The sequence below is a fragment of the Callorhinus ursinus genome, unplaced genomic scaffold (assembly GCF_003265705.2).
Source record: "Callorhinus ursinus isolate GAN/ISIS: 27379988/994484 unplaced genomic scaffold, GSC_fseal_2.0 scaffold19, whole genome shotgun sequence".
Taxonomy (NCBI): domain Eukaryota; kingdom Metazoa; phylum Chordata; class Mammalia; order Carnivora; family Otariidae; genus Callorhinus; species Callorhinus ursinus.
In genome coordinates this window covers 1114251-1130426 of record NW_027397081.1, presented here as the reverse complement: position 1 = coordinate 1130426, position 16176 = coordinate 1114251, and the positions used below count along the sequence as shown (strand labels likewise).

Below are 16176 nucleotides of genomic sequence, written 5' to 3'. Positions count from 1 at the left end.
AACTATACAGAGCTCCATCAGAAATCCCTCCATGTCCAACTAAGTGTATTTTTTCCAGAGGTACCTGGAAAACTTTTACGGTTTCGTGATGGACAGAATTCCAACGACAAAAATGAAAGTCAATAGGGACTTCATGGAGGATAAAATTCAGGAAATGCAGCAGTTCTTGGGGCTGAAAGTGACTGGGAAACTGGACTCATCTACTCTGGACATGATGCACATGCCCCGATGTGGAGTACCTGATGTTCATCACTTCAGGACGATGCCAGGGAGACCAGTATGGAAGAAACGTTTAATTACCTACAGGTAACATCATAGCTATAGACTTTTCTACCTTCCCTTAGGTCTGACTTCTGGAAACCTGAACCATTTAGATAGAGCCCTAAGTCTGGAGATAGATAAGAAGCCTCCCTCAGTTGTTGGCACTCTCCCTGTGTTAAAATTCATTCTTTCTGGAAGGGGGGATTTTTTCACTCAAGGTGGAGTTGTTTGTCAGCCCAGAGCACGGTAGAAAGGCTGCAAATAAAAGGAGAATGAAGCTAAATCTATAATAAATAAGAGACAAGGGAACATTTTATAGGACAGGCAAGATAGATAAATGCAGAGGCCTGGGAGCAGGGGCAAAAGATTTTATTTATTTATTTGAGAGAGAGAGAGAGCAATTTAGCTTTCAAAAAGCTAAATTATTTATGAAAATTATAACTTAGAGTGCTCACTCTCAGCCTAATTTTGACCCAGTAAATTAAGTGAACAGTTCACTCAGTGGTTGCTGAATTTTTATCACAATGTTGGATGATGGAGGTGCTGTTTGGATACAGAGATGAAGAAGACACAGTCCCACCCTGGAAGAGTGCATAATCTCGTGGGAAACAGATTACATGCAGAAGCCCGTGATTTTGAGATAAGGACCAGTGATGGTCTTTTGTGCAAAACATATGGGAATTAAAAATAGGAGAAAGCCAGGTTTATTGTCAAATTGTCAATGCATGTCAGTCCTTCACAAAAAACCCCATAAATCATAAATGAGAAGAAATCCAGTTAGATTCTGTTTAAGGAGGAAGCTGTCCAAGGACACGTGTTTCTGTAGCTAATGATGCAGGTTTTTGTTATCTGGACTATCGATTTACGAAATGATTCATTCTCCACCAATGCAGGCAAAAATGAAGTGTTGCAATAAGACAGAATTAACACATGGTTTCCACATATTTTTCTCTCTCTTTTTTGTTTTGCTGATAAAGAATCAAAAATTACACTCCTGACATGCGCCCTGCAGATGTTGACTATGCCATCCAGAAGGCTTTTCAAGTATGGAGTGATGTGACCCCCTTAAAATTCAGAAAGATTAATTCAGGAGAGGCTGACATTATGATACTTTTTGCATCTGGAGGTAAAGAACGTGGACTTATTTTATCTATATCATTGGCATGACCTATAGCATATAAGGAAGGACTAATTTTCTTTCCTTTTCCAAAGCTCATGGAGACTACACCCCTTTCGATGGTAGAGGTGGAGTCATAGCCCATGCTTTCGGACCTGGAACCGGGATTGGGGGAGACACACATTTTGATGAGGCTGAAATCTGGACTAAAAACTACAAAGGTAAGAAGCAAAAAACAAAACAAAAAACAAACAAAAAGAAAAAACAAAAACCACACATGAAAAACCCTTTACAAATTCTAAATTATGTCCCAATTTTGAAAGGCTGCATTCTGAGAAACAATTGTAGGATGGAAAAACTCATTCTGATTATAATTGTGTCACTAAATAAAATGTAACATTCTGTCTCAATTTCACCCTCTATAAATTGAGGATATTGGACTACATTATCTTAAAGATCAGGTTTAAGAATTTGAAGATGAGCTAGTTCATTAGTGTGAACTCAGGAACCTTAAAGGCCATAGCTTAGAAAGGTAAAAACTGATTTAGGCAGTCAGTTTTTGACAGGGCAGTCCGTAAACTCAAGCAAACACAGACGCTAACTCTGGTTATACCAGCCGTCCTAGGGTGGGGTGGTCATCTGCATGATCCATTATATGTTGACAATTTCTTAGATTTATAGTGACACAGAAAGATGAAGTTATATTATAGAAAACTTAGAAATCCTTGTAGTAAAACACAAGGTTATATGGTCATATGGTCTCTTGAGGTTCTGGGATAGGAATTACAGAACGCTCAGCTGATCATTTGACAATGCCTTCGCTGTATTTACAGAGGAGGCTGTAATTCACCATCCCTCTCAGACAGCTGGGGGAGAGAAATAAACAGTCTCCCCTGTTTGAAGGAATCACTACCCATTGGAAAATTCAAACCCTCATATCACAAGCCTTCCTAATATTTCTAGGGGAAGTCTAGATTATATGACTGACTCATATGGAAAGTAAATGGAGAGAAAGTCTTCAAGAATAGGTTCTACTGAGCACACCATCTCTCTGGCTGATATTGCATGCCTCAGATGGCAGTGTTTTCATAGACCAGAAAGGCTGTTTGTTTTAGTCTAACACGTGACCCAAGGCTTATTAAATTCTTGATTGAGAAGAGGAGTTCTGCATTGTCAAAAGACAACGGATATAGCATTAGGTCCCAATTGAGCTTCAAAGCCTCAGCTGGTCATGTTAAATTTGTCTGAATTTCATCCAAGGTTATTTTGGGTGTATACTCTTTTCATCCAACATGGTGGACTTGGAATGTTTTAGAATTCTAAAGGATTTTAGAAAAATAATTTAGTACAGATCTTTACAGAGAGAGGAAGTTCAGGGCAGGAGGCTGTTAGCAGCCAGCTCGTGGGAAAGATGGGGCAGAGCGTGTATTTCCTAGTTCTCTTCTTTCAACCCAGTGTGTACTTCCTACCGGTCCGTGTTACCTTGTTTTTATATGGCGCAATTCTGTGCTTTCAAAAAACTAAATTATTTATGAAAATTATAACTTAGAGTGCTCAATCTCAGCCTAATTTTGACCCAGTGAATTAAGTGAACAGTTCACTCAGTGGTTGCTGAATTTCTGTCACAGCGTTGGGTGATGGAGGTGCTGTTTGGATACAGAAACAAAGAAGACACAATCCCATCCTGGAAGAGTGCATAATCTCGTGGGAAACAGAGTACATGCAGAAGCCCATGATTTTGAGATAAGGACCAGTGATGGTCTTTTGTGCAAAGCATCATGGGAGTTGAAAATAGGAGAAATCCAGGGTTAGATCAAATTGTGATAGGTTGGGACATTTGAAGTGTGGAGACATTTTTGTTGTCAAAATTGGAGGGGGGTTGCTACTTGAATTTGAGTGTTGAACCCAGAGTTTTCTAAACACCTGTGATGCACAGGACAGTCCTAATCACAAGGAATGACCTGGCCTACAATGTCAACATCAAAAAGCCTTGGGTCAGAGGGAAAGGAGATAAGTCAAGGCTTCCCAATCCTTCTGCCAGATTTCGGTGGTGTCATTGTCCTCCGGATGCAGACATATTTCACTGCTCTTTTCCCCCTTCTTGTTGGTTTCCTCTCAGGCACAAACTTATTCCTCGTTGCTGTTCATGAGCTTGGCCATTCCTTGGGTCTGAGCCATTCCAGTGATCCAAAAGCCATCATGTTCCCTACCTATAGTTACGTTAACCCGAACACCTTTCGCCTCTCTGCTGATGATGTACGTGGCATTCAGTCTCTCTACGGTGAGTTGACTTTCTTTACCATTTTGCCTTACAAAGACACTCATGAATAGTGTCATAGTATCTACATTTGAGTAAAACTTTCATCTCTGTCTTCTGTTTGGAGCCCTGTGAAAACCCTGTGACGGAGGTAGCACACATCTTACCTTCATTTTGCGGAAAAGCACAGGAGACCTAGTATGTTCATGCCGGTGACGGGGGCAGAATCTGAGTCCTCAGTCTTTCTATCCACCACACCATTGTCTTTGAAGAAGGCACAAAGAGAAATAATCTGCCTCGAACAGGAAAACCAGAGTGATCAGATTTTTCTCCTCCATGACATTGCGACCAAATGGGGGAAAGATCTTTATTGGCTGCTTCCTGTGAATGTCATAGGAAGCATAAATTGCTTTTTATGCATTTTTTATCCAGAAAATTAATGTTTTAGAAAGAATGGTTCTTCCCCTTAGCAGCTAAAATGCAGATTTTTTTCTCTAATGTTTCTTGAAATGTATTTTCAGGTCTTCCAGAAAGGCGCCAACCCTCATCAAATCCTGACAGTAGAGAATCAGCCACCTGTGACCCCAACTTGAGTTTTGATGCTGTCACTACAGTGGGAAATAAAATCGTTTTCTTTAAAGACAGGTAAAATCATCTTCATATCTGACCAACATTAAAGGCTCTGTCCTTGGATTTTTAAAATGTTTTGTCAGAGAATGGTGGAAAATGAAGTAGATGAAAATTGAAGAGGGACTCGATTCTGTAGGAAGTAGACAGCTTGAAGGTTTTGAAGGGAGAGAGTGATGTGATTATATTTGTGTTTAATGAGAAGACTGATGGGTAAAAAATGGATTTGTGGTAGGAATCTTGGGTGAGGAAAGATAAGGCAGGAAGTGAAGCCAGACTACTTTAATCACAAGTAAAAATTGTTAAGTCTAGGACTAAAAGTGTGACAGTATCAATTTAAAAGTCTTGATTCTTGATTACAGAGAAAGGAATTCCAGGATAACTTAGAGCACAGATTGAAGCAGATACTGGAAGGGTGGGGTGTGGAGAAGATTAGTATTTGGTAGATGGGACAAATATTCTCCATTTTTTAGATTGAAGAATAATTGACATACAAGATTGTATTAGTTTCAGGTATACAACACAGTAATTTGATATTTATGTATATATTATGAAGTGGTCACCAAAATAAGTCTAGATTCATTTGTTACCATATAGAGTTGTTACAATATCACTGATTCTGTTCCCTGTGCTATACATTTCATGCCTGTGTCTTACTACAGAACTGAAGTCTGTCCCTTCACCTCTGTCAGCCATCAGTTTGTTCTCTATGAGTCTGTTTCTGTTTTGTTTTATTTGTTCATTTGATTTTTTTTTTTTAGATTCCACATTTAAGTGAAATCATATGATGTTTCTTACTCTGTCTGACTTATTTCACTTATCATAATATGCTCTAGGTCCATCCATGTTAGCGCTAATGGCAAGATTTCATTCTCTTTTATGGGTTATATCCCACTGCATACGCACCATGTCTTCTTTATCCATTCATCAATCGATGGACATTTACGTTGCTTCTGTATCTTGGCTATTGTAAATAATGCTGCAATGAGCAGAAGGGTGCATATGTCTTTCCTAATTAGTGTTTTGTTTGATTTGGATAAGTACCTAGAGGTGGAATTGCTGGATCATATGGTATTTCTATAATTGATTTTGTGACGAACCTCCATACCGTTTTCCACAGTGGTTGCACCAGCTTGCATTCCCACCACCAGTGCACAAGGGTTTCCTTCTCTCCACACCCTCACCAACACTCGTTATTTCTTGTCTTTTTGATCCTAGCCATCCTGACAGGTGTCAGGTGGTATCTCATTGTGGTTTTGATTTGCATTTCCTGATGGTTAGTGATATTGAGCATCTTTACATGTATCTGTTGGCTGCCTGTATGTCTTCTCTGGAAAAATATCTATGCAGTTTCTCTGCCTATTTTTTTATCAGATTGTTTAACTTTTTAAAAATATTGAGTTGTTTGAGTTCCTTATATATTTTGGATATGAACCTCTTATTGGGTATATCTCTTGCAAGTATCTTTTCCCATTAGGTTGTTTACCTTATCATTTTGTTAATGGTTTCCTTTGCTGTACAAAAGCTTTTTAGTTTGTTGTAGTCCCACTTGTTTATTTTTGCTTTTGTTGTCCTTGTCTGAGGGGAGGGATCAAAAAAAAAAAAAAAGAAATCTCTAAAGCCAGTGTCAAAGAGTTCATGGCCTATGTTTTCTTCTATAAGTGTTATGGTTTCAAGTTTCTACATTTAAATCTGTAACCCATTTTGACTTTATTTTTGTGTATGGTGTAAGAAAGTTGTCTAGTTTCATTCTTTTGCATATAGCTCTCCTGTTTCCCCAACATCATTTATTGAAGAGACTCTCTTTTCCCTGTTCTTGGCTCCTTTGTGCTAAATTAAGTGACCATATAAGTGTGGGTTTGTTTCTGGGCTCTTTATTCTGTTCTGTTGATCTATGTGACTGTTGTTCTGCTAATACCATATTGTTTTGATTTATTTAGCTGTGTAGTATAGCTTGAAATCTGGGAGCATGTTACCTCCAGCTCTGTTCTTTCTCAAGATTGCTTTGGCTATTTGGGATCTTTTGTGGTTCCATACAGATTTTAGGATTCTTTGTTCTAGTTCTGTGAAAAATCCTATTGGTATTTTCATAGGGATTGTACTGAATCTGTAAGTTGCTTTGGGTAGTATGGATATTTTAATAATATTGCTTCTTGCAGTCCATGAGCATGGTATATATTTCCATTTATTTGTGTCCTCTTCAATTTCTTTCATCAGTGTCTTATAGTTTTCAAAGTCCAGATCTTTCACCACCTTGATAAAATTCATTCCTGGTATTTTATTCTTTTTGATGCAATTATAAATGGGATTGTTTTATTAATTTCTTCTGATAGTTTGTTATTAATATATAGAAATGCAACAGATTTTGTAGGTTGATTTTATATCCTGCATCTTTACTGAGTTAGTTCACTTATTAGTTCTACTAGTTTTTTGGTGGAGTCTTTAGGATTTACTAATTATAGTACCATGTCATCTGCCAATAACGACAGTTTTATTTCTTCCTTTCCAATTTGGATGCCTTTTATTCTTTTCTCACCTAATTTCTATGGCTAGGACTTCTGATACTATACTGCATAAAATGGCAAGAGTGGACCTCCTTGTCTTGTTCCTGATCTTAAAGGAAAAACTTTCAGCTGTTCACCATTGAGTATGAGGTTAGCTGTGGGTTTGCCATATATGGCCTTTATTGTGTGGAGGTGTGGTCCCTCTATAATCATTTTGTTGAGAGTTTTTGTCATGAATGGATGTTAAATTTTGTCAAATACTTTTTCTACATCTATTGAAATGATCATGATTTTTATCCTTCATTTTGTTAATGTGGTATATTACAATGATTTGTGGATATTGAACCATCCTTGCATCCCTGGAATAAATCCCACTTGATAGTGGTATATGATCCTTTTGATGTATTGTTGAATTTGGTTTGCTAATATTTTGTTGAGAATTTTTGCATCCATGTCCATCAGGGATATTGGCCTGCAATTTTTTTTCTTTTTCTTCTTCTTCTTCTTCTTTTTTTTTTTTTACAATGTCTTTGTCTGGTTTTGGTATCAGGGTGATGGTGGCCTTGTGCAATGAGTTTGGGAACATTCTTTCCTCTTATTTTTTTTTGGAATAATTTGGAATAATTTAAGTCTTCTTTAATTATTTGGTATAATTCACCTGTGAAACTGTTTGGTCCTGGATTTTTGTTTGTTGGGAGTTTTTGATTACTGATTCAATTTCATTTCTAATAATGGGTCCATTCAAATTTTCTATTTCTTCCAGATTCAGTCTTAGAAGATTGTATATTTCTGGGAATTTATATCCATTTTTTTTGGTTGTCCAATTTATTCACATGTAATTGTTAATAGTAGTCTTTTATGATCCTTTGTATTTCTGTGGAATCAGTTGTAACTTCTCCTCCATTTCTGAATTTAATTATTTGAGTCCTCTGTCTTTTTTCTTGATAAATCTGGATAAAAGCCTACCAATTTTGTTTATCTTTTGAAAGAACAAGCTCTTAGTTTCATTGATCTTGAAAATATTTTTTTAGTCTTTATTTCATTTATTTCCACTCCAATCTTTATTATTTCCTTCTTGTAACTATCTTTGGCCTTTGTTTGTTCTTTTTCTAGTTCCTCAGGTGTAAGTTCAGATTATTTATTTGAGGGGCACCTGGGTGGCTCAGTCAGTTGGGCATCTGCCTTTGGCTCAGGTCCTGATCCTAGGGTCCTGGGATTGAGCCCTGCATCAGGCTCCCTGTTTATCAGGGAGCCTGCTTCTCCCTCTCCTTCTGCCACTCCCCCTGCTTGTGCTCTCTCACTCTCTGTCTCTCTCCCCGTGTCAAATAAATAGGTAAAATCTTTTTAAAATAAAGATTATTTATTTGAGATTTCTCTTGTTTTATGAGGTAGGCCTGTATCGATATGAAATTCCCTCTTAGAACTTTTTTGCTGCATCCCCAAGATTTTAGAAAGTTATGTTTTCATTTTCATTTGCCCCAAGGTATTTTTATTTTTGATTTCTTCATTTCTTCATTGGATGTTTGGTAGCATGTTATTCAGTCTCTACATTTATAGAGGTTTTTCCAGTTTTCTTCTTGTCATTGATCTCTAGTCTCATTATTCTCCATTCCTGAGATTCAAAAACTGAGACATTTGGGATAAATAACTTCTTTTAGATTACAAAACTAGTAAAGGAATTGTGGGTTCAGGTTAGAACCTAGATCTCTTGATTTCAAGTATCAGGGTATTTTCATATGGTGGATTGCCCATTAAAATTATTGTTATTATAAAAGAATTAATTAAGATCCATTCCTTGTGGTGCTCCTATCAAGACATCCATGGAACAGAATGTGAGGATATTGGAAAAAACCCATTAAGTCATTTCACAGGTCCTTCCCAGTGACCATTTCATGGTTCTTGAGTCTACAGTGATTTTTAACATGTGTTAAATGTTTTTCATCAGATTCTTCTGGTGGAGGTATCCTGAGAGTCCAATGAGCAATGCTAGTTTAATTTCTTCTTTGTGGGCGACCTTACCATCTGGCATTCAAGCTGCTTATGAAGTTGGAGCCAGAAATCAAGTTTTTCTTTTTAAAGGTAACTCTAATGTTTAGTTTGCTACTAGGTCTACTTCAAGGAAGAGAATAAATGAAGGAAATACTACTGATTTTTATAAACATAGAAAAAAGCACTCCAGACTTAATTAATGGTGAGTCTGAACTATGAGCTAAAAATAGTTTAAATACCTAGGTAATGTGCAAAAATTTCAGGAAAAGTTTGTTTAATATAAGATCATAATACTTGTGAAAGAAGTACAGGACCATAGGAGACAAACCATGTTGAAGAACAAGGAGCAGTATGTTTTGGAACTATGGATAAAGAATGAAGTTGTTTGTAGTGAGTCAGTATTTATATTGCTGTTTTTGTATGATTCCAGTGTATCCTCTCTGTTTCTCTTCACAGATGATAAGTACTGGTTAATTAGCGATTGGAGACCACAACCACGCTACCCCAAGAACATACGTTCTTTGGGCTTTCCTGACTTTGTGAAAAAAATTGATGCAGCTGTTTTTAACCCACTTCTTCATAAGACCTACTTCTTTGTAGATAATCAATATTGGAGGTGAGCTTTAATGATTGGTAACATGACTCCTAAAATTCATGAAATGGGCAGGGAATGGGGTTTTCAGTAGGGAGTCTTTCTAATGTAAATTCCCAAGGATCCTTGACCTTCCTAAGAGAAGAATCAAGAGAACATAGATCTGGACTAGTTATTGTCTTCCTAGTTCTGTTCCCTGGACTTTGGGATTCTGATTTGAGATAGCACATAATGTGTTTTTAAAAGGAATACTTTATAAATAAAATGTCACGTCATGAATCACAGTGGAAGGACATTGGAGAACAGGGGCATAGACATACAAGACATAGTGTTTACAGTCTCTTCAGGGAGTGTACTCTTTTTAGACTCCTTTTTATAACCACTGGGCCCAAGGAGACAAATGAGGAAACCATCTTCTGAGTGGCAGTGAATCCTGCAAGGTCTTCACTACAGGAAATTAAACAGTCGGGCTCTCTAAAGCACTGGCAGAGGCATTGTGCAGGAGTGGGGAAAGTTCCTGACCAGAAGTGAGGAACCCTAGGGTCTGAGTCCTGTAGGGGCTTGGAATAAGTCAGTGAACTGTTTAGGTCCTTGGTTTTCTTAACAGTGCAAGGAAAAGTCTTTCAGGAGAGAATAGATGGGTTTTGTGGTTCATGTCATGAAATATCAAGCTCTTCATCATGAAATCCATTTTTTTTTTAATGGAGGTCCTATTGATTATTTCTTTGCTCAGGTATGATGAGAGGAGACGATTCATGGACTCAGGTTATCCCAAATTGATTACCAAACACTTTCCAGGAATTAGACCTACAATTGATGCAGTCTACTATTATAACAGTAAGTAGATTGGGAAGCCATGAAGATACTGGAAATCCCCTTTTAAAACACTGATGATGATAAAGCCTTCGAGGTCAGAGAACAGGGATTCAAACTGGGAAAGAATAGGAGGGCCGTGCAGTTCTCTGTAGGGCTGCAGAGGGAAAACTCATAGCCTGCTTGGTTTAGCATAGATGGGCTCAAAGAATGAGTGGCATAGAACAAGCAGTAGTTCTAGAGTGGTTTAGTGGTTGGGGGCATATGATTGTCGCCACATGCTTGTGCCTGAGTTTCTGGAATGTCTGATCACATGAGGCCACACAGTGTGTACAGATGAGCATGTGGCAAGACTCAGGCAAGCTGGGCTCGCCTACTTTCCTACACCTTGAATCTTTGACCTTCCTTGCAGCCCCTCCCATCCTGCATGGGCTCTTGTGGACTAGGGTAGGGATACGAAACACTTGAGTTTGTTGGCGTTTGTGTCTGGGAATATCTTCAGGCAAGGTCAGCCGAAGCTGTCGGCTAGGCCGAGGCATTTTGTTTTTATCCCCCCCCCCACCATGTGTTTCTTACTCCTCCGTCAGGGCCTCTGTGTGCCCCACCTGTGCCCAATTTCTTCCCTCCCAGATGAGTTCTCCACCTGAAGGGTGGCTTTTCAAAAACAGTCACATCTTCAGAGTCAGCTTTTAAAACCAAACAATCTTCTCAGTGAAATTAATGAAGATATTTAGTGGTGAAATGATGGGCAGTAAACAGATATCCAAGGGCAGGACACCCAGCGCAGGGGCCCGACATTTATATTATCAAATGTCTAATATAGGTCATCTATAAAATTTGGTCTACTATAGATAATCTATAAAAGCACAGATCTGTGTTTTCTTCTTTTTATTTTTAAGAAATGCAAGTGAAGAATTAAACTACTCAATTTGTTTTCATTTTTAGGACACTACTATTTCTTCCAAAGATCTGACATATTTGAATATGATGTCGTATCCCAACGTGTCACCAAAATGCTGAAACAAAATATCAAGTTAGTTTGTTAGGAATGGTATAATTAGTGATGTTGGTCAATTCACTTCAGTTAAATAAGTATTTATTCCATACTTGCGTGACGTGTGTCTTAAAATAAAGTAAAATCTATAGGCCATAGATAAATTATCATATAGACAGGTGACTATACAAACTACATAAGATTTTTTTATTTTGAAAACCCTCCTTGTCAATTTTTACTTGATTCAACTATTAAGCTTGAAAACAGACACTTTTTCAAGGGGCAACAGAATATCTTGCTCCTTGAACATCCCAGAAGTGAGAAATTATCATTATTTCTTTGCTTAACTAACATTAAGCAATGCTTAGTTCCTGTGGCCATTAAATGCCTCAGCAAGTATATCATTTTAATTCTTTTGGAGTAAAAACAGAATATACCAGAAAATGACATTTACTATAAGTAATATATAAGTAAATTATATAATTATGGTGATAATGTTATTTTATTCTCTTGTCAGTGTTGATTTTTCTAAATCTTAAAGTATATACATATATATATATATATTTTCCTTTTGCTCAAATAAAAGCTCTGAAAGAAAGTATTTGGTTTCTGAGAATTTTTTCTTGAAAAAAATGTGTATTTCAAAAATAGTTCTGGACCTACTCCTAAATAAAGCGAGTCTCTACATAACTGTACCAAGTGGTGAATGGGAATATGGCAAAGGGGAAAAAGTTGTATTTGCCTTGGCAGCTTGTCGAAGGCCACATAAATCCCTGGTCTGGAGTCAGGGAAGCGTTCTCCAGACCCTGTGTGACTCCAAGGAGCATGCCCAACATATGATGATGAGCCTGGAGAAAAGAGATGTCATGGGAACTTCCCGTTCTCATATAATTTCCACTACAGCTCAGGCCTCACAACGTGGGCCACGTAATTGCTGTGTGACCTTGACAAGACATTAAATCTCAGCTTCCTTAACTTTAGGAGAAAGCAGTAGTGTTAGCCACCTCATTGATTTATTGAGAGAAAAAATGACACATGATGAGCCCATCACGCTGGTGACTTGGACAGCCTCTACCAGTTTTCAGTGCCTTGACACACATTTTCCTTATTTTCTGGATTGTACGTACACCTGTGAAAGCTCCAATTAAGATGTTATGGGTGTGAGGAATGCTTGGAATTTTCAATTCATTTGCAGACATTTCTGATTGACATTAATCGTTTTGATTAATGGAATGAACTGAGGTCGGAAAATATGAGGATTGGAAAGATTCTAGACAGGGATGGAGTTCTCCGTCCATTCTCAAGTACGTGCTTCTTCAGTTTAATAGTCCTAGCATTGTCTTTGTGAGGCACTGGGTCACGTCATCCTGAGAAGAAATGTTATTTCCCCACAGGAAACTGCATGCTGGATATCCTTCAAAAGAAGAAAGTTCCCCACAGGATTAGCATCAAAAGAAAACAGTGGTATCTGGGTTGAGTTGTCTCGGGCCTTAGGTAATTTGGGGGGGAAGCTGTTTTTCCTAAATGATGACTGCATTGGAATAAAAGCCAAGAGTACGCCCTGCATGGTCTCATCAATGCTCATGAGAAATGCCTCCAAAGATTTACAAGGGAATCAATCCTTCCTCTGTCTACCTCCATTTGCATTATATCTTTACATTTTATTTAACAAATCCTTACAGTGATAACCGTGGACCAGGCACTGTTCTAAGTGATGCACACACACACACACACACACACACACACACACACACACACACACAGAGCTCAGCTAAGTTTCATTGCAAGCATGAGGCAAATGCTATCATTCTCATTTTTCAGAGGAGAAACCAAGACACTGAGAGGTAAACTTACTCGCCCACGGTCACACAGCCTTGTAGCTGCAACTCAAAGCCAGTCAGTTTGACTCTAGAATCTGTTATTAAGCACCACAAAATTCTGCCTCTCAAAATCATAAAGTGGAAAAAAATCAAAGCAAAGACTGCACTCTGTACTGCTTTGTACTTTCACTTGACCTTTCAACAAAAAAGTCTTTAAAATGTCAGAAGGATTCTTTTGTGTGTCCAGTCCAGGGAATATCACCTTGCCTTGGGAAATGTAGTAGAGCTCTCTTGCTAATGTCAGGGAAAAATTATCCAAGACTTGGAAGCTAGAGTGCTGGACATTTGTCTAGTGAATCTTCTGGGGAACAGCTGATTGAGCGTGAGCACCTTTGACTTCGCATCAACCAGGCTATTTTCTAAATCCATAAGGACAGAAATAGTATAAAAATGGCAATAATGCAAATTGTTTCTTCCAACAGCAAAACAAATAAATACAAATAAATGATATGTATTAGAAATATAATTGATTTCTGCCTGGTAGAAGAGACAACTCCAGATGTTACATTTTATTGCCCTATAAGATATCAATGGATTTATGTCATTGGAAAATTCATTTTAGCATTTCTTACTGCATATATGTTTTTCAGATCTTTCCTTAGACCAATTCTTTCATTAGTTAGTGAGTTGGGTAATATCTTTAACATGTTCATCTCATATTTACATAAAAGTCACTTTTAACTTTTTTGAAAATTTTACTTGAGCACTAGTGGACCAACAGGGGAGCACGGAGAGCTGCCCACCTTTTGGGCCATCAGTCGGAGAAGACCACATGCTAGTTTTGAGCAACTCCTCAGGCCAGACAGAACCCAAATCCTCCGAATCCTGTCTACCTCCTACCCTCTAATGGTGTAGTGAAGGGCACTGCCCCTTCTGGTGGTATACAGTTTCCCAGCTTCACTTTTTTTGCCTTTGTTCATTCATTGAAAAGTATTTGTTGAGAATCTGCTGGATTCTAGGCTGTGATAAGCATGAGGGGCCCAAAGAGGACTAAGACAATCTCTGCCTTCAAAGGCACAAAATATGGTAAAAACATAAAAAAGACAGACACATAAACAAGAAGTCACTATGTAATTAAGTGGGTAGACTAAATGAAGTATGTACAAGATAGAATAGTCAGTCAATCTCTGCCAAAGAATTCAGGGGCCACAGGATACTGTGGAAAACAGTATTTATGATGTGTTTTAAAATAGGAGAGATATCTGTCAGGCAGAAAAATGTTAAACTAAAGGGATTAAAGACAGAAGAAGAAACCTCTTCAAAGACCCATAATACACAAAGAGTAGCTTTTTAAAAAGTCGGAGCATACAATATGAAGGAAGGAATGGCAAGAATAAGACACCAGATTATGGACCTTTCCTGTCATGGATTTTACCTTTGTCTCATAAATGATCTGATTTTATTGCTGGGACTTAAGATAGAGAGAAATGATTAAATTGCATATTAGAAGATCTTTTTGTTGGAAGTTTGGGGGTTGACCAGAAGAAATTAAGGCTAGATCCAAAGAAGAACAACTACTATACTATTGCACTAATCCATGCAAGAAACACTGAAAATGTGAGCACCTGTCCTAGGCATAGGTAGGACAAAAGTGATATCAAAATGGGGCTATTATAATAGGTAGAAAGGAGAATAAATAAAGTTTATTACTGCTTTGCATGTGGATTATGACTGAAGAGCAATAATGGAGGATGATATTTTAAGGATCTGGTTTAAGAAATTATCTTGAATAGGGACAGGCAAGAAAAAGCAGGTCATGGAGGAGGGAGTGGTGTGGCTGATGGAATGGAGATAATTCTGTCTGTTGAGTCTGGGAGCCTTAGGACATTCAGGTGGGGATGTCCAATAGGAAACAGGATGGGATCAAGGCCCCATAAAAAGAAATGAAAGTACTGTATTCCATAGTGCATAGGTGGAAGGTAACAACTTAGTAGTTAATGGGATATCCCAGGAGGAGCATAAGTAATAGTCTTTAAAGTATGCATTATCCCTCAGAGTGATTTTCTAGCATTATTATTAGAATATCAAAATATTCTGAGGTTGTAATGTACTGAAGAAAAGGACTGTGCTTACTTATGCAAGAAAAGCTCCAGCTCACAGGGATTAAAATCCAAGGCTTTGTCTTTCCATGTGTTAGTATGTAAATATAACTTCCAAGGATCACTTTTGTTTCTGGTCATATTGGAGTAATGAGTACTGATTTTTCCTTCCTGCTGTGATTATTTAAAAGATTGGGCAAAATGTATGAAGCAGCTGATTCCATTCACTGGGTGCCGGGAAGATTAGTCCAGAAGAGAAGAGAAACAAATGATTCAGACCCATAAATCTTCCTTGCTTTTCTATCTTCAGGTAGTTTCCAGAACACAGCATATGGGAAGGGACAGAACACAGCAGTCTGCCTGAGTTGAGGAGACCGTCAGAGAAGTTCAGGGAGATGGACGTGGCTATAATTGGCAGAACAGAGAATGAACAGGAGAACACTATAATGCTATACAGAGGAAACATTCCAGAAATTGGAGGAGTAGTCCTCTTGGGTCTGTTAATGAATACTAAGCTGCATATGTACCACCAGGGGCTATAGACTGAACAATCCCTCGAGGTTACACAGGACTGGGAGAGGTCTCAGTCCTACCCAGCCAGAGTGGGAGATAGTGAATGATTGCGGCGATCAGTAAAGCGACCATAATAGGGGGGCTGAAAGAGCCCTAGGGCAAAGGCTATGCTACATCCATCCTAAAAATGCTGAAAATCAAATCTTGAAAATATCATAGTGATCTGTAAATTATTTAAGTGCCTGCCCCAACTAAAAATTGAACACTTTTTAAAGAAAAAAATAAAAAGTCTAAATAACTATATATCATCCACAATGTCTATCCAATAAAAACTTACCAGATATGCAAAGAAGTCTGAAAATGTGACCCATAATACAAAAAACAATGAGTCAATAGAAACATATGCATAAATGATAGAGATGATGAAATTTACAGAAAAAGGATGTTAAAAACGGTTATAAATATATTCCAGGGTTTCATGGAAAACACAGACATAATACAGACAGAAATGAAAGATATGAAAAATGAGTAAATGGAACCAGACCTGGAAAACGAGAATTTCCATTGGATTCATTTTCAGATCAGACTAA

General features: G+C 37.9%; 1 protein-coding gene across 7 annotated transcripts in view; it reads left to right on the top strand.

Moving 5' to 3' along the window:
* MMP12 (matrix metallopeptidase 12) overlaps nt 1-11736 on the top strand; it is a 39717-nt gene extending 27981 nt beyond the window's left edge. For all 7 annotated transcript variants that reach the window (XM_073903656.1, XM_025893902.2, XM_025893903.2 and 4 more), the window contains 9 exons: nt 59-306; nt 1239-1387; nt 1474-1599; nt 3498-3659; nt 4157-4280; nt 8712-8845; nt 9212-9371; nt 10081-10184; nt 11106-11736. In XM_073903656.1, coding sequence (XP_073759757.1) covers nt 59-306; nt 1239-1387; nt 1474-1599; nt 3498-3659; nt 4157-4280; nt 8712-8845; nt 9212-9371; nt 10081-10184; nt 11106-11206 — 1308 coding nt within the window. In that variant the 3' untranslated portion in view covers nt 11207-11736. The remainder of the gene's footprint in view (nt 1-58; nt 307-1238; nt 1388-1473; nt 1600-3497; nt 3660-4156; nt 4281-8711; nt 8846-9211; nt 9372-10080; nt 10185-11105) is intronic.
* Nucleotides 11737-16176: the final 4440 nt, after the last annotated feature.